The sequence below is a fragment of the Oncorhynchus tshawytscha genome, linkage group LG07 (genome assembly GCF_018296145.1).
Source record: "Oncorhynchus tshawytscha isolate Ot180627B linkage group LG07, Otsh_v2.0, whole genome shotgun sequence".
Classification (NCBI taxonomy): domain Eukaryota; kingdom Metazoa; phylum Chordata; class Actinopteri; order Salmoniformes; family Salmonidae; genus Oncorhynchus; species Oncorhynchus tshawytscha.
Window position 1 is genome coordinate 10,176,211 of NC_056435.1, and position 18,144 is coordinate 10,194,354.

Below are 18,144 nucleotides of genomic sequence, written 5' to 3' on the forward strand. Positions count from 1 at the left end.
AAATGTACCTAACCATAAACATCAATGCCTTCATTAAAATCAATACACAGAAGTATATATTTAAACCTGCATATTTTGTTAATACTGCCTGCTAACATGCATTTATTTTAACTAAGGAAATTGTTTCACTTCTCTTGCGTTCAGTGCAAGCAGAGTCATGGCACAGGCAACAGTTTTGGCCTTAGCATTTCTTCCTAACAAAGACCATAATTAATTTGTCAGAATTTTACATAATTATGACATAACATTGAAGGTTGTGCAATTTAACAGCAATATTTAGACTTAGAGTTGCCATCCATTTGATAAAATACGGAACGGTTCCGTATTTCACTGAAATAATAAACGTTTTTTTGTTTTCGAAATGATTGTTTCCGGATTTGACAATATTAATGACCAAAGGCTCGTATTTCTGTGTGTCTATGATTTGATAGAGCAGTCTGACTGAGCGGTGGTAGGCAACAGCAGGCTCGTAAGCATTCATTCAAACAGCACTTTACTGCGTTTGCCAGCAGCTCTTAGCAATGCTTGAAGCACAGCGCTGTTTATGACTTCAAGCCTATCAACTCCCGAGATTAGGTTGGCCATACTTAAGCGCCTATTAGAACATCCAATAGTCAAAGGTATATGAAATACAAATGATATAGAGAGAAATAGTCGACGTGTCATAATTCCGATAGCTACAACCTTAAACTTCTTAACTGGGAATATTGAAGACTCATGTTATAAGGAACCACCAGCTTTCTTATGTTCTGAGCAAGGAACTTAAACGTTAGCTTTTTTTACATGGCACATATTGCACTTTTACTTTCTTCTCCAACACTGTTTTTGCATTATTGAAACCAAATTGAACATGTTTCATTATTTATTTGAAACTAAATAGATTTTGTGTTATATTAGGTTAAAATAAAAGTGTTCATCGTTCATTCAGTATTGTTGTAATTGTCATTATTACATAAATATAAAAATCGACCGATTTAAAAAAAAAAAAAATCTGTATCTTTTTTTGATCCTCCAATAATCGGTATCGGCGTTGAAAAAATCATTATCAGTCGACCTCTAGCCATGATGACGTTAAACAGTGCAATGTCATTTTACCATGACATTGTACTGTGAATAAAAAAAATGCAATGACAAAAAGCATGAATAATCATGCATCAAGCACCGCTAAGAATACCATATATCATGGTCTGTCTGAATGACTAAGAGTGTATTACCTAGTTATAACCAGCATGCTCATATTGAAGAGTAGATGACGGTTATAGAGTAAATAATAACTATACGTATGTTGTCTGCCTCCACAGGAAGTGGTTGGCCAGTTGGCGGAGGTGCTCAACGTGGCCGAGGCGGTCCAGTCAGACTTGATCTCAGAGGAGCTGCCTGAGTGGAAGAAGAGGCAGCAGAGCTCCTGTATTGGAGGACCACCCAACGCATGTCTGGACCAACTGCAGAACTGGTGAGGAGACTAGTTCATTCTTTTGGGCATCTCTTGTCTGATCAAGGCAAAAATATGAATTTAGGAACCCAACAAAATAAAGTATTGTTCTTATTCTGCTTCATCATCTTCTTCCCCTGTAGGTTCACAGCGGTGGCAGAAAGCCTGCAGCAGGTGAGGCAGCAGCTGAAGGAGCTCCAGGAACTAGAGCAGAAGTACACATACGACAACGACCCAATCAAACAGCAGAAAGGCTTCCTGGAGGGGCGGGCCTTGGCACTGTTCCGGAACCTCCTAGAACAGTGAGTGACACCACACTTGTATTCCGAAGTTAAACACCCACTCTGTTTTTTGCTGCCGTTTTTGATCATTTAAATTGTATATATATGCGCCTCTATACAGTATATCACCTCAAAATTCCTTGTGTCTCTGTGGTGTGTCTTAGTTCCTTGGTAGTAGAGAGACAGCCCTGCATGCCCACACATCCACAGAGACCTCTGGTGCTGCAGACAAAGATGTTGTTCACTGTCAAGCTCAGGTAAGCACAAACACAACAGCACCTCCCGTCTGTAGTTCCTCCCATCTGTAGTTCCTATGGATCTGTCCAGACCTGGTTAAGTTTTGATTTGTATTTCCTCTCTAGATTTCTTGTGAAGCTCCCGGAATTCAACTATCAACTCAAAGTGAAAGCTTTGTTTGACAAGTAAGTAAAGGAGTGTGGTGTTATTTTGTCCTGCTCTTGAATTTTCTATGTGAAGACATAACTAAAGGGGGAATGCACGTTTTCTTTTCTCTCCAGGGACGTTACAGAAAAGAAAGGGTTTCGTAAGTTTAACATATTGGGTACCAACACAAAAGTTATGACTATGGAGGAGTCAAATGGAAGCTTGGCTGCAGAGTTTCGCTACTTGGTAAGCTAGCACCATTTCAAATGGCATACAGGGCACTACGTCTGAATGACTTGTCCCATTTGTCCATTTGGACCTGCACTGTCATCACTCTTTACAGCAGGGTTCCCCAACTGACGGTCATTTTATTTGGAGGTCAAGTGGCGGTCAAGGTGTATTTTTCTTTTTTACTGTAAAAACACCAGCAAATCGGCTCCAAGTGATTTTAATTTTGGAAATCTGTTCCAAAGTATTCCCACGCATATTAAATAAATATATGTGACCGTATACAAATGTAAGCAAGGTTTGATATGATTGTGTTATAGTAAAATAGTTTGTAGTCAACAAATGATTTGTAATTATGTTCCGGCACCCTGACCATCCTCTCAAGAAAATATCGGCCTGCAGCTGAATCTACAGTAGTTGATGATCCCTGCTTTACAGTTTATTCTTTGATCTCGACACAGAAACTGCAAGAGCAGAGAGTGACTGGAAGAGGAAAGAAAGAGGTAACAGACCTAAGAGAGCTGGTTTCTGATTGGGCTTAATGGGCTATAATGACCATGTAATCTGTACAGTATTTGTGAATTTCATGATGAGTATTCAATACATTCTGGTGCGGATTATGTTTCTGACCATGTTATTCCAGGGGCCTCTCATTGTGACAGAGGAGCTGCACTGCATCTGCTTTGAGTCGGAACTCCGCCAGTCAGGTCTGGAAATCAAACTAGGGGTAAGTGATCTGAAATATAGAGATTCAGGCCTACACTCCCATTTTTATGAGGTCCAACAGCGCTCTGGCCTTATTTAATTTGCCTTTGATTTAGTCTGGCCTTTGGTCCTTTTTAGACCATCTCCCTACCCATCGTGGTCATCTCCAACTGCAACCAGCTGCCCAGTGGCTGGGCCTCCATCCTGTGGTACAACATGCTGACCAGCGAGCCCCAGGTAGTCTTCTCTCAAGGTTCCTTCCTCCTGGGAGTTTTTCCTTGCCTTGAAGGTGTTTTGCTGGCTTTACTGTTAAACACTTTATGACAACATTTGATTTAAAAATGAGTTTTTAAATAAATATGATTGATTTGTTGGAACAGGACCTGGAGTTCTTCCTGAACCCTCCGGCAGTGTCCTGGGGTCAGCTATCTGAGGTGCTGAGCTGGCAGTTTTCCTCTGTCACCAAGAGGGGGCTCAATGATGAGCAGCTAGGCATGCTGGCTGACAAACTACTGGGCCAGAAAGCACAGAGGAATCCTGAGGGCCTTATCTCCTGGACCATGTTCGGTGCTGTCAAGGTAGGTTAGGATTAGAGTAAACAGAATATTTGATCCCAATTTAAACAAAGTACAACTGATAGGATTTATATACTGTAGCAAACATAAATGCTTCACAAATCATCTATAAGTGTATATAATGCTCTTTAAAGGGGGAAAAAACAACTCCCACTGTAGGGTGTCTTGCCAAATGTGACATAATGTCCTATGTATGTTTATACACCATTTATAGAGTATGACATACACTTGAAGATGATTTGTGAAGCCTTTATGTATGCTATATAAATCCTTTTATAAGTTGTACTTTGTTTAAAATATTTACAGTTCACAAAGATATCTATATATGAGGAGGACATCGAGTAAGTGCTCCCTTGTGTCAACTACAGAGCCTCAGTGAGAAGAGGTTTCCCTTCTGTCAGTGGATCGAAGACATCCTTGACCTCATCAAGAAACATCTGCTGTCCCTGTGGAATGATGGGTGAGTTATTCTTTACTCTTTTTGGGATTGACAATTACAAAAGCAAATAACTAGTGCTCTTTTAGGGATGACATATTAGCTGAATGGCTACATCTGGCACATTGAAAGCCATGATGAACAATGTGCATTGTCCCTGTCTACTAAAACAAATACAGTAATGTAAGTAATAAAGAAATGTTGCTTGTTCCCTCCCACTACAGTTGCATCCTGGGCTTTGTGAGTAAGGAGAGGGCAAAGACCATGCTGACTGGGAAGTGTCCAGGCACGTTCCTTCTGCGCTTCAGTGAGAGTAGCAGAGACGGAGCCATCACATTCACTTGGGTGGAACACGACCTATACGGTGAGTAGCACACATGCGCACGGACACACACTGTAGCCATTTACAATTAAAGGTGTTATATTTCAATCTGTGTTTGTTTATTTTCGTTTATTCTAGCAGAGTGGATTACTGGGTGGAATCCAGAAGGCAGCATGGGAGTATAGGAAAACACTACACTAAATTCTCAATAAAGAGGTCCTCAACCAACAAACTGAATTGCCCAAAAGGGACCAAATCAAACTTGATTTGTCACATGCGTCAAATACAACAAGTGTAGACCTTACCCTGAAATGCTTACTTACAAGCCCTTAGCCAACAGTGCAGTTCTAGAAGAGTTAAGAAAATATTTACCTTATAAACGAAAGTAAAAAATAATAAAAAGTAACTCAATAACATAACAATAACGCAGCTATATACAGGGGGTACCGGTGCCGAGTCAGTGTGCGGGGGTACAGGTTAGAGGTAATTTGTACATGTAGGTAGGGGTGAAGTGACTATGCTTAGAGAATAAACAGCAAGTAGCAGCAGTGTACAAAACAAATGTAATAGTGGGGTGGCCATTTGATTAATTGTTCATCAGTCTTATGGCTTGGGGGTAGAAGATGTTAAGGAGCCTTTTGGTCCTAGACTTGGCTATCTGTTACTGCTTGCCGTGCGGTAGCAGAGTAATCAGTCTATGACTTGAGTGACTGGAGTCTCTGACAATTTTTTGGGCTTTCCTCTGACACCGCTTATTATAATGGGTCTGGATGGCAGGAAGCTTGGCCTGTGATGTTCTGGGCCGTACTCACTACCCTCTGTAGTGCCTTAAGGTCAGATGCCGAGCAGTTGCCATACCAGGCGGTGATGCAAGTGGTCAGGATGCTCTCGATGGTGCAGCTGTAGAACTTTGAGGATCTGGGGACCCATGCCAAATCTTTTCAGTCTCCTGAGGGGGAAAAGGTTTTGTCTTGCCCTCTTCACGACTGTCTTCGTGTGTTTGGACCTTGATAGCTTGTTGGTGATGTGGACACCAAGGAACTTGACGCTCTTGACCTGCTCCCCGACAGCCCTGTTGATGTTAATGGGGGTGTGGTCGGCCCGCCTTTTCCTGTAGTCCATGATCAGCTCCTTTGTCTTGCTCACATTGAGGGAGAGGTTGTTGTCCTGGCACCACACTGCCAGTTCTCTGAACTCCTTCCTATAGGCTGTCTCATTGTTGGTGGTCAGGCCTACCACTGTTGATTCGTCAGCAAACGTAATGATGGTGTTGGAGTCGTGTTTGGCCACGCAGTCGTGGGCAGTATGCAAATTAGAGTGGGTCTAGGGTATCTGGGAGGATACTATTGATGTGAGCAATGACCAGCCTTTCAAAGAACTTCATGGCTACCGACGTGAGTGCTATGGGGCGGTAATCATTTAGGCATGTTACCTTTGCTTCCCTGGGACTATGGTGATCTGCTTGAAACATGTTGAAAATACTTGCCAGTTGGTCCGTGCATGCTTTGAGTACATGTCCTGGTAATCCGTCTGGCCCTGCGGCCTTGTGAATGTTGACCTGTTTAAAGGTCTTGCTCACATCGGCTATCGAGAGCATTATCACACAGTCATCCAGAACAGCTGGTGCTCTCGTGCATGCTTCAGTGTTGCTTGCCTTGAAGCGAGCATAAAAGGCATTTAGCTCGTCTGGTAGGCTCCCGTCACTGGTCAGCTCGCGTCTAGGTTTCCCCTTGTAGTCCGTAATAGTTTTCAAGCCCTGACACATCCGACGAGCGTCAGAGCCGGTGAAGTATTATTCAATCTTAATCCTGTATTGACGCTTTGCTTGTTTGATGGTTTGTCTGAGGGCATAGCAGGATTTCTTCTAAGCGTCTGGATTAGTGTCCCACTCCTTGAAAGCGGCAGCTCTAGCCTTTAGCTCGATGCGGATGAATCCCGGAACGTATTCCAGTCTGTGCTTGCAAAACAGTCCTGTAGTGTAGCATCCGTGTCATCTGACCACCAATGCATCCAACTGTAGATTATTCTCAAAATGGTTCTATAAATGAGGTGCAAATCAACTAAAAGCCGTTTAATCCTTAATCTGTAGTGACAGAAGGAATTTCAAGAGTTAACCATCCCTGTGACGGAGTATGGTAACTCATACTTCTATATGTTAGTAACAATGTTAGGTAAATACAGTTTTTTTTTTGCAAAGGGGCTTTATAAATTAACAGAATGCAATGTTTTGACCAATGCGATGTCAGAGGGCCAGCCTACTTTCTGTTAGAATGCAAAGATGAATGCTAAACCTGTCGCCAGATATAGAGTTGAAGTTTACATACACTTACACGGAACCCAAACCGGCTGCGCCATCGTGCATAAATGTATTTTGTCCCACCACACCAAAAGCGATCACGACACGCAGGTTAAAATATCAAAACAAACTCTGAACCAATTATGTTAATTTGGGGACAGGTCGAGAAGCATTAAACATTTATGGCAATTTAGCTAGTTAGCTTGCACTTGCTAGCTAATTTGTCCTATTTAGCTGGCTTGCTGTTGCTAGCTAATTTGTCCAGAGGATATAAACATTGAGTTGTTATTTTACCTGAAATGCACAAGGTCCTCTACTCCGCCAATGAATCCACACATAAAACAGTCAACCGAATCGTTTCTAGTCATCTCTCCTCCTTCCAGGATTTTTCTTCTCTTGACTTTATATTGTGATTGGCAACTTTCATAAATTAGGTGCATTACCGCCACTGAACTCATTCATCTTTCAGTCACCCACGTGGGTATAACCAATGAGGAGATGGCACGTGGGTACCTGCTTCTATAAACCAATGAGGAGATGGGAGAGGCAGGACTTGCAGCACGATCTGTGTCAAAAATAGAACTGACTTCTATTTTATCCCTTGGCAATGCAAATGCTTGTTGGCGCGTGCGAGCAGTGTGGGTTCAATAATTGAATAATATAGATCTCTAAATGTAGCGCACGCGACGCGAGCGGTGTCGTCAGCTTGTTAGGTTGGAGTCAAACTCGTTTTTCAACTACTCCACACATTTCTTGTTAACAAACTGTAGTTTTGGCAAGTCGGTTAAGACATCTACTTTGTGCATGACACAAGTAATTTTTCCAATAATTGTTTAGACAGAGTATTTGACTTATAATTCACTATCACAATTCCAGTGGGTCAGAAGTTTACATACACTAAGTTGACTGTGCCTTTAAACAGCTTGGAAAATTCCAGACAATGATGTCATGTCTTTAGAAGCTTCTGATAGGCTAATTGACATCATTTGAGTCAATTGGTGGCGTACCTGTGGATATATTTCAAGGCCTACCTTCAAACTCAGTGCCTCTTTGCTTGACGTCATGGGAAAATCAAAAGAAATCAGCCAAGACCTTGGTCTACAACCAAAAAATTGTAGACCTCCAAGTCTGGTTCATCCTTGGGAGCAATTTCCAAATGCCTGAAGGTACCACATTCATCTGTACAAACAATAGTATGCAAGTATAAACACCATGGGACCAAGCAGCCTGATACCGCTCAGGAAGGAGATGCGTTCTGTCTCCTAGAAATGAACGTACTTTGGTGCGGAAGGTGCAAATCAATCCCAGAACAACAGCAAAGGACCTTGTGAAGATGCTGGAGGAAACGGGTACAAAAAGTATCTATATCCACAGTAAAACGATTCCTATTTCGGTATGACCAGAAAGGCCGCTCGGCAAGGAAGAAGCCACTGCTCCATAACCGCCATAAAAAAGCTAGACTATGGTTTGTAACTGCACCTGGGTAAAAAAGCTAGACTGTGGTTTGTAACTGCACCTGGGGAAAAAGATCGTACTTTTTGGAGAAATGTTGTCTGGTCTGATGAAACAAAAATAGAACAGTTTGGCCATAATGAACATTGTTATGCTTGGAGGAAACCGGGTTAGCCAAAAAACACCATCCCAACCATGAAGCATGGGGATGTCAGCATCATGTTGTGGGGTGCTTTGCTGCAGGAGGGACTGGTGCACTTCACAAGATAGATGGCATCATGAGGGAGGAATATTATGTGGATATATTGGAAGCAACATCTCAAGACATCAGTTAGGAAGTTAAAGCTTGGTGGTAAATGGGTCTTCCAACTGGACAATGACCCCAAGCATACGTCCAACGTTATGGCAAAATGGCTTAAGGACAACAAAGTCAAGATATTGGACTGGCCATCACAAAGCCCTGACCTCAATACTATAGAAAATTTGTGGGCAGAACTGAAAAAGCGTGTGCGAGCAAGGAGGCCTACAAACCTCACTAAGTTACACCAGCTCTGTCAGGAGGAATGGGACAAAATTCAACTTATTGTGGGAAGATTGTGGAAGGCTACCCAAAACAACATTTGACCCAAGTTAAACAATTACCAAATACATTTACCAAGAACCAAATACTAATTGAGTGTATGTAAACTTCTTACCCACTGGGAATGTGATGAAAGAAATTAATGCTGAAATAAATCTCTGTACTATTATTCTGACATTTCACATTCTTAAAATAAAGTGGTGATCCTAACTGACCTAAGACAGGTCATTTTAACGAGGATTAAATGTCAGGAATTATGAAACTGAGTTTAAATGTATTTGGCTAAGGTGTATGTAAACTTCCGACTTCAACTGTACCTGTCACCCATGTTCCACAGATAAGCCTGTATTCCATGCTGTGGAGCCTTATACCAAGAAGAAGCTGTCTGTCATCTCTCTACCTGAAATCATCCGTAACTACAAAGTGATGGCAGCTGGGAACATCCCAGAGAACCCACTCTGCTTCCTCTACCCAGACATCCCTAAAGACGAGGCCTTCGGAAAGTTCTATACCAGGGCCTCAGAGGGTAAGCAGCCAGCAACCTTTAATCTTTTTTCTTTGGACACTGTGTTAACAACCCTCCAGGCAAGCTTCAATGCCATACAACTCTCCTTCCGTGGCCTCCAATTGCTCTTAAATACAAGTAAAACTAAATGCATGCTCTTCAACCGATCGCTACCTGCACCTACCCGCCTGTCCAACATCACTACTCTGGACGGCTCTGACTTAGAATACGTGGACAACTACAAATACTTAGGTGTCTGTGTCACGCCCTGGTCAAAGTATTTTGTGTTCATCTTTATGTATTTGGTCAGGCCAGGGTGTGGCATGGGGTTTTTGTAATTGTGGTGTGTTTGTCTTGGGGTTTTGGTGGTGGTATTGGGATTGTAGCTTAGTGGGTTGTCTAGCAAAGTCTATGGCTGTCTGGAGTGGTTCTCAATCAGAGGCAGATGCTTATCGTTGTCTCTGATTGGGAACCATATTTAGGCAGCCATATTCTTTGAGGGTGTCGTGGGTGATTGTCCTTAGTGTCCTATGTGTACTCGTTGTTAGTTTGCACCAGATAGGCTGTTTCGGTTTCGTTTATTGTTTTTTTGTAAGTTCGTGGTTCTTTGTTATATTAAACATGGATCGCAATCGACACGCTGCAGTTTGGTCCGACTCTCTTTCATCACCACTAGAAAACCGTTACAGAATCACCCACCAACCAAGGACCAAGCGGCGTGGTAAACAGAGGCAGCAGCAACAGCAGCAGCAGGAGAAGCGACAGGTGCAGCAGGAGCAACAGCAGCAGCAGCAAAGGCAGCAGCAGGAGCAGAGGCAGCAGCAGGAGAAGCAACAGAGGCAGCAGCAGCATTGGGAGAGGCTGCACTCTTTGGATAAATGGACTTGGGAGGAGATCCTTGACGGACAAGGACCCTGGGCAGAGCCATGGATGGAATTGGAGCTGTCGGCGAAGCAGAGTGCTGAGTCTGAGAGTGTGGAGGATGTATTGGACAGAGTAGAGAGAAAGGTGTGGGCTTGGCATAGCATGCACGGCATACCAGTGCCAGCACCACGCATCAGGCCTACAGTGTGCCTCGCCTGTTCAGCGCAGCCAGCGCTTTTCTCCTCTCCTGCGCTGCTGGAGTCTCCCGCCTGTTTAACGCAGCCAGAGCTTTCCTCCTCTACAGCGCTGCCGGAGCCTCCCGCCTGTTCAGCGCAGCCAGAGCCTTTCTCCTCTACAGCGCTGCCGGAGCCTCCCGCCTGTTCAGCGCAGCCAGAGCCTTCCTCCTCTCCAGCGCTGCCGGAGTCTTCCGCCTGTTTAGCGCAGCCAGAGCCTTCCTCCGACACAGCGCTGCAGGAGTCTCCCGCCTGTTCAGCGCAGCCAGAGCTGCCAGTCTGCATGAAGCAGCCAGAGCTGCCAGTCTGCATGAAGCAGCCAGAGCTGTCAGTCTGCATGGAGCAGTCAGAGCTGTCAGTCTGCATGGAGCAGTCAGAGCTGTCAGTCTGCATGGAGCAGCCAGAGCTGTCAGTCTACATGAAGCAGCCCGAGCTGCCAGTCTGCATGAAGCAGCCAGTCTACATGGAGCAGCCAGAGCTGTCAGTCTACATGAAGCAGCCCGAGCCGCCAGTCTGCATGAAGCAGCCAGTCTACATGGAGCAGCCAGAGCTGTCAGTCCGCATGGAGCAGCCAGAGCTGTCAGTCCGCATGGAGCAGCCAGAGCTGTCAGTCTGCATGGAGCAGCCAGAGCTGTCAGTCCGCATGGAGCAGCCAGAGCTGTCAGTCTACATGAAGCAGCCCGAGCTGCCAGTCTGCATGAAGCAGCCAGTCTACATAGAGCAGCCAGAGCTGCCAGTCTGCATGAAGCAGCCAGAGCTGTCAGTCTGCATGGAGCAGTCAGAGCTGTCAGTCTGCATGGAGGAGCCAGAGCTGTCAGTCTACATGAAGCAGCCCGAGCTGCCAGTCTGCATGAAGCAGTCAGTCTACATGGAGCAGCCAGAGCTGTCAGTCCGCATGGAGCAGCCAGAGCTGTCAGTCTACATGAAGCAGCCCGAGCTGCCAGTCTGCATGAAGCAGCCAGTCTACATGGAGCAGCCAGAGCTGTCAGTCTGCATGAAGCAGCCAGAGCTGTCAGTCTGCATGGAGCAGCCAGTCTGCATGGAGCAGCCAGTCTGCACGGAGCTGTCAGTCTGCACGGAGCTGTCAGTCTGCACGGAGCTGTCAGTCTGTAAGGAGCTGCCAGTCTGCAAGGAGCTGCCAGTCTGCAAGGAGCTGCCAGTCAGCACGGAGCCGCCAGAGCGGTCAGTCTGTAAGAAGCCGCCAGAGCTGTCAGCCTATATGGAGCAGCTAGTGCCGCCAGTCTGCCCAGCGCCGCCAGTGCCCCCCGTCTGCCCAGCATCGCCAGTCTGCCCAGCGCCATCAGTCTGCCCAGCATCGCCAGTCTGCCCAGCATCGCCAGTCTGCCCAGCATCGCCAGTCTGCCCAGCATCGCCAGTCTGCCCAGCATCGCCAGTCTGCCCAGCACCGCCAGTCTGCCCAGCATCACCAGTCTGCCCAGCGCCGTCAGTCTGCCCAGCATCGCCAGTCTGCCCAGCGTCGCCAGTCTGCCCAGCGCCACCAGTCTGCCCAGCATCACCAGTCTGCCCAGCGCCGTCAGTCTGCCCAGCGCCGTCAGTCTGCCCAGCGTCGCCAGTCTGCCCAGCGCCACCAGTCTGCCCAGCGCCGCCAGATCTGCCAGTCAGCCAGTCTCTTCCAGATCTGCCAGTCAGCCAGACTCTTCCAGATCTGCCAGTCAACCAGACTCTTCCAGATCTGCCAGTCAACCAGACCCTTCCAGATCTGCCAGTCAACCAGACTCTTCCAGATCTGCCAGTCAACCAGACTCTTCCAGATCTGCCAGTCAACCAGACTCTTCCAGATCCGCCAGTCAGCCGGGATCTGCCAGAACTGCCAGTCGGCCAGGATCCGCCAGTCAGCCAGGATCCGCCAGTCAGCCAGGATCCGCCAGTCCATGATCCGCCAGTCAGCCAGGATCCGCCAGTCTTTCAGGATCCGCCAGAAGTGCCAGTCAACCAGGATCCGCCAGTCAGCCAGGATCCGCTCTGCCAGGATCCGCCAGTCTGCCAGGATCCGCCAGAACTGCCAGTCGGCCAGGATCTGCCAGTCGGCCAGGATCTGCCAGTCGGCCAGGATCTGCCAGTCGGCCAGGATCTGCCAGTCGGCCAGGATCTGCCAGTCGGCCAGGATCTGCCAGTCGGCCAGGATCTGCCAGTCGGCCAGGATCCGCCAGTCTGCCAGGATCAGTTAGATCCGCCATTCAGCCAGGATCCGCCAGTCTGCCAGGATCCGCCAGTCAGCCAGGATCCGCCAGTCAGCCAGGATCCGCCAGTCAGCCAGGATCCGCCAGTCCATGATCCGCCAGTCAGCCAGGATCCGCCAGTCTTTCAGGATCCGCCAGAAGTGCCAGTCAACCAGGATCCGCCAGTCAGCCAGGATCCGCTAGTCTGCCAGGATCCGCCAGTCTGCCAGGATCCGCCAGTCTGCCAGGATCCGCCAGAACTGCCAGTCGGCCAGGATCTGCCAGTCGGCCAGGATCTGCCAGTCAGCCAGGATCTGCCAGTCGGCCGGGATCTGCCAGTCGGCCAGGATCTGCCAGTCGGCCAGGATCTGCCAGTCGGCCAGGATCTGCCAGTCGGCCAGGATCCGCCAGTCTGCCAGGATCAGTTAGATCCGCCAGTCTGCCAGGATCCGCCAGTCTGCCAGGATCCGCCAGTCTGCCAGGATCCGCCAGTCTGCCAGGATCCGCCAGTCAGCCAGGATCCGCCAGTCAGCCAGGATCCGCCAGTCTCCCAGGACCCACCAGTCAGCCAGGATCCGCCAGAAGTGCCAGTCAGCCAGGATCTGCCGGAACCACCAGCCAGCCAGGATCTGGTAGATCCATCAACCTGCCTGAGCTTCCTCTCACTCCTGAGCTTCCTCTCACTCCTGAGCTTCCTCTCACTCCTGAGCTTCCTCTCACTCCTGAGCTTTCTCTCACTCCCGAGCTTCCCCTCAGTCCCGAGCTGCCTCAGTCCCGAGCTGTCCTTCAGTCCCGATCTGCTCCTCAGTCCAGTGGGGTTCTGGGTGAGGACTACTAGGCCATGGTCGGCGGCGAGGGTGGACTATCCAGGGACGAAGGGAGAGGGGACTAAGACATTAAATGAGTGGGGTCCACGTCCCGCGCCCGAGCCGCCACCATGGACAGACGCCCACCCGGACCCTCCCTATTGTTTTGAGGTGCGTTCGGGAGTCCGCACCTTAGGGGGGTTCTGTCACGCCCTGGTCAAAGTATTTTGTGTTCATCTTTATGTATTTGGTCAGGCCAGGGTGTGGCATGGGGTTTTTGTAATTGTGGTGTGTTTGTCTTGGGGTTTTGGTGGTGGTATTGGGATTGTAGCTTAGTGGGTTGTCTAGCAAAGTCTATGGCTGTCTGGAGTGGTTCTCAATCAGAGGCAGATGCTTATCGTTGTCTCTGATTGGGAACCATATTTAGGCAGCCATATTCTTTGAGGGTGTCGTGGGTGATTGTCCTTAGTGTCCTATGTGTACTCGTTGTTAGTTTGCACCAGATAGGCTGTTTCGGTTTCGTTTATTGTTTTTTTGTAAGTTCGTGGTTCCAGACCAGCTAAATCCACTGTCTCTATTATAATATGACAGACCAGCTAGATCTCCTGTCTCTATTTTATTATGACAGACCAGCTAAATCCACTGTCTCTATTATAATATGACAGACAAGCTAAATCCACTGTCTCTATTATAATATGACAGACCAGCTAGATCTACTGTCTCTATTGTATTATGACAGACCAGGTAGATCTAATGTCTCTATTATATTATGACAGACCATCTAGATCTACTGTATCTATTATAATATGACAGACCAGCTAGATCGACTGTCTCAATAATAATATGACAGACCAGCTAGATCTACTGTCGCTATTATATTATGACAGACCAGCTAGATCTACTGTCTCTATTATATTCTGACAGACCAGCTAGATCTACTGTCTCTATTATAATTATGACAGACCAGCTAGATCTACTGTCTCTATTATATATGACAGACCAGCTAGATCTACTGTCTCTATTATATTATGACAGACCAGCTAGATCTACTGTCTCTATTATAATATGACAGACCAGACCTAGATCTACTGTCTCTATAATAATATGACAGACCAGCTAGATCTACTGTCTCTATTATATTATGACAGACCAGCTAGATCTACTGTCTCTATTATAATATGACAGACCAGCTAGATCTACTGTCTCTATTATAATGACAGACTCAGCTAGATCTACTGTCTCTATTATGACAGACCAGCTAGATCTACTGTCTCTATTATAATATGACAGACCAGCTAGATCTACTGTCTCTATTATAATATGACAGACCAGCTAGATCTACTGTCTCTATTATAATATGACAGACCAGCTAGATCTACTGTCTCTATTATATTATGACAGACCAGCTAGATCTACTGTCTCTATTATATTATGACAGACCAGCTAGATCTACTGTCTCTATTATAATATGACAGACCAGCTAGATCTACTGTCTCTATTATATTATGACAGACCAGCTAGATCTACTGTCTCTATTATATTATGACAGACCAGCTAGATCTACTGTCTCTATTATATTATGACAGACCAGCTAGATCTACTGTCTCTATTATATATGACAGACCAGCTAGATCTACTGTCTCTATTATATTATGACAGACCTCTAGACTAGATCTACTGTCTCTATTATATTATGACAGACCAGCTAGATCTACTGTCTCTAGATCTACTGTCTCTTATATTATGACAGACCAGCTAGATCTAGACAGACCAGCTAGATCTACTGTCTCTATTATATTATGACAGACCAGCTAGATCTACTGTCTCTATTATATTATGACAGACCAGCTATATTATGACAGACCAGCTAGATCTACTGTCTCTATTATAATATGACAGACCAGCTAGATCTACTGTCTCTATTATAATATGACAGACCAGCTAGATCTACTGTCTCTATTATAATATACAGACCAGCTAGACCAGTCTCTATTAGACAGACCAGCTAGATCTACTGTCTCTATTATATTATGACAGACCAGCTAGATCTACTGTCTCTATTATAATATGACAGACCAGCTAGATCTACTGTCTCTATTATAATATGACAGACCAGCTAGATCTACAGACCAGCTAGATCTACTGTCTCTATTATAATATGACAGACCAGCTAGATCTACTGTCTCTATTACAGACCAGCTAGATCTACTGTCTCTATGACAGACCAGCTAGATCTACTGTCTCTATTATAATTATGACAGACCAGCTAGATCTACTGATTATATTATGACAGACCAGCTAGATCTACTGTCTCTATTATATTATGACAGACCAGCTAGATCTACTGTCTCTATTATATGACAGACCAGCTAGGTCTACTGTCTCTATTATATATGACAGACCAGCTAGATCTACTGTCTCTATTATAATATGACAGACCAGCTAGATCTACTGTCTCTATTATAATATGACAGACCAGCTAGATCTACTGTCTCTATTATAATATGACAGACCAGCTAGATCTCCTGTCTCTATTTTATTATGACAGACCAGCTAAATCCACTGTCTCTATTATAATATGACAGACAAGCTAGATCTACTGTCTCTATTATAATATGACAGACCAGCTAGATCTACTGTCTCTATTATAATATGACAGACCAGCTAGATCTACTGTCTCTATTATATTATGACAGACCAGCTAGATCTACTGTCTCTATTATATTATGACAGACCAGCTAGATCTACTGTCTCTATTATATTATGACAGACCAGCTAGATCTACTGTCTCTATTATATTATGACAGACCAGCTAGATCTACTGTCTCTATTATATTATGACAGACCAGCTAGATCTACTGTCTCTATTATATTATGACAGACCAGCTAGATCTACTGTCTCTATTATATATGACAGACCAGCTAGATCTACTGTCTCTATTATAATATGACAGACCAGCTAGATCTACTGTCTCTATTATAATTGACAGACCAGCTAGATCTAGACAGACCAGCTAGATCTACTGTCTCTATATTATGACAGACCAGCTAGATCTACTGTCTCTATATACAGACCAGCTAGATCTACTGTCTCTATTATATGACAGACCAGCTAGATCTACTGTCTCTATTATAATATGACAGACCAGCTAGATCTACTGTCTCTATAATAATATGACAGACCAGCTAGATATACTGTCTCTTTATATTATGACAAACCAGCTAGATCTACTGTCTCTATTATAATATGACAGACCAGCTAGATCTACTGTCTCTATTATAATATGACAGACCAGCTAGATCTACTGTCTCTATTATAATATGACAGACCAGCTAGATCTACTGTCTCTATTATAATATGACAGACCAGCTAGATCTACTGTCTCTATTATAATATGACAGACCAGCTAGATCTACTGTCTCTATTATATTATGACAGACCAGCTAGATCTACTGTCTCTATTATAATATGACAGACCAGCTAGATCTACTGTCTCTATTATAATATGACAGACCAGCTAGATCTACTGTCTCTATTATATTATGACAGACCAGATCTAGATCTATTATGTAGATCTACTGTCTCTATTATATTATGACAGACCAGCTAGATCTACTGTCTCTATTATAATTATGACAGACCAGCTAGATCTACTGTCTCTATTATATTATGACAGACCAGCTAGATCTACTGTCTCTATTATACTATGACAGACCAGCTAGATATACTGGCTCTATTATATTATGACAGACCAGCTTGATCTACTGTCTCTATTATAATTTGACAGACCAGCTAGATCTACTGTCTCTATTATAATATGACAGACCAGCTAGATCTACTGTCTCTATTATAATATGACAGACCAGCTAGATCTACTGTCTCTATTATATTATGACAGACCATCTAGATCTACTGTATCTATTATAATATGACAGACCAGCTAGATCTACTGTCTCAAAAATAATATGACAGACCAGCTAGATATGCTGTCTCTATTATATCCTGACAGGCCATCTAGATCTACTGTCTCTATTATAATATGACAGACCAGCTAGATCTACTGTCTCTATTATATTATGACAGACCAGCTAGATCTACTGTCTCTATAACAATATGACAGACCAGCTAGATCTACTGTCTCAATAATAATATGACAGACCAGCTAGATATGCTGTCTCTTTTATATTATGACAAACCAGCAAGATCTACTGTCTCTATTATAATTTGACAGACCAGCTAGGTCTACTGTCTCTATTATAATTTGACAGACCAGCTAGATCTACTGTCTCTATTATAATATGACAGACCAGCTAGATCTACTGTCTCTATTATAATATGACAGACCAGATCTAGATTATAATATGACAGACCAGCTCTACTGTCTCTTATATATGACAGACCAGCTAGATCTACTGTCTCTATTATATTATGACAGACCAGCTAGATCTACTGTCTCTATTATATTATGACAGACCAGCTAAATCTACTGTCTCTATTATAATATGACAGACCAGCTAGATCTACTGTCTCTATTATAATATGACAGACCAGCTAGATCTACTGTCTCTATTATAATATGACAGACCAGCTAGATCTACTGTCTCTATTATATTATAAGCTAGATCTACTGCTAGATCTACTGTCTCTATTATATTATGACAGACCAGCTAGATCTACTGTCTCTATTATATTATGACAGACCATCTAGATCTACTGTCTCTATTATAATATGACAGACCAGCTAGATCTACTGTCTCTATTATAATATGACAGACCAGCTAGATCTACTGTCTCTATTATATTATGACAGACCAGCTAGATATGCTGTCTCTATTATATCCTGACAGGCCATCTAGATCTACTG

The 18,144-nt window shown here is 44.6% G+C and overlaps 1 protein-coding gene across 2 annotated transcripts in view; it reads left to right on the forward strand.

The window, feature by feature from the left end:
• The window catches only part of LOC112253779 (signal transducer and activator of transcription 1-alpha/beta), a 48,705-nt gene that overhangs the window by 5,661 nt on the left and 24,900 nt on the right, over positions 1–18,144 (forward strand). For both annotated transcript variants that reach the window (XM_024425762.2, XM_042324083.1), the window contains exons 8-19: positions 1,302–1,453; positions 1,576–1,734; positions 1,878–1,970; positions 2,076–2,135; positions 2,232–2,343; positions 2,787–2,828; positions 2,969–3,052; positions 3,169–3,267; positions 3,411–3,608; positions 3,974–4,065; positions 4,266–4,405; positions 9,029–9,217. In XM_024425762.2, coding sequence (XP_024281530.1) covers positions 1,302–1,453; positions 1,576–1,734; positions 1,878–1,970; positions 2,076–2,135; positions 2,232–2,343; positions 2,787–2,828; positions 2,969–3,052; positions 3,169–3,267; positions 3,411–3,608; positions 3,974–4,065; positions 4,266–4,405; positions 9,029–9,217 — 1,420 coding nt within the window. The remainder of the gene's footprint in view (positions 1–1,301; positions 1,454–1,575; positions 1,735–1,877; positions 1,971–2,075; positions 2,136–2,231; positions 2,344–2,786; positions 2,829–2,968; positions 3,053–3,168; positions 3,268–3,410; positions 3,609–3,973; positions 4,066–4,265; positions 4,406–9,028; positions 9,218–18,144) is intronic.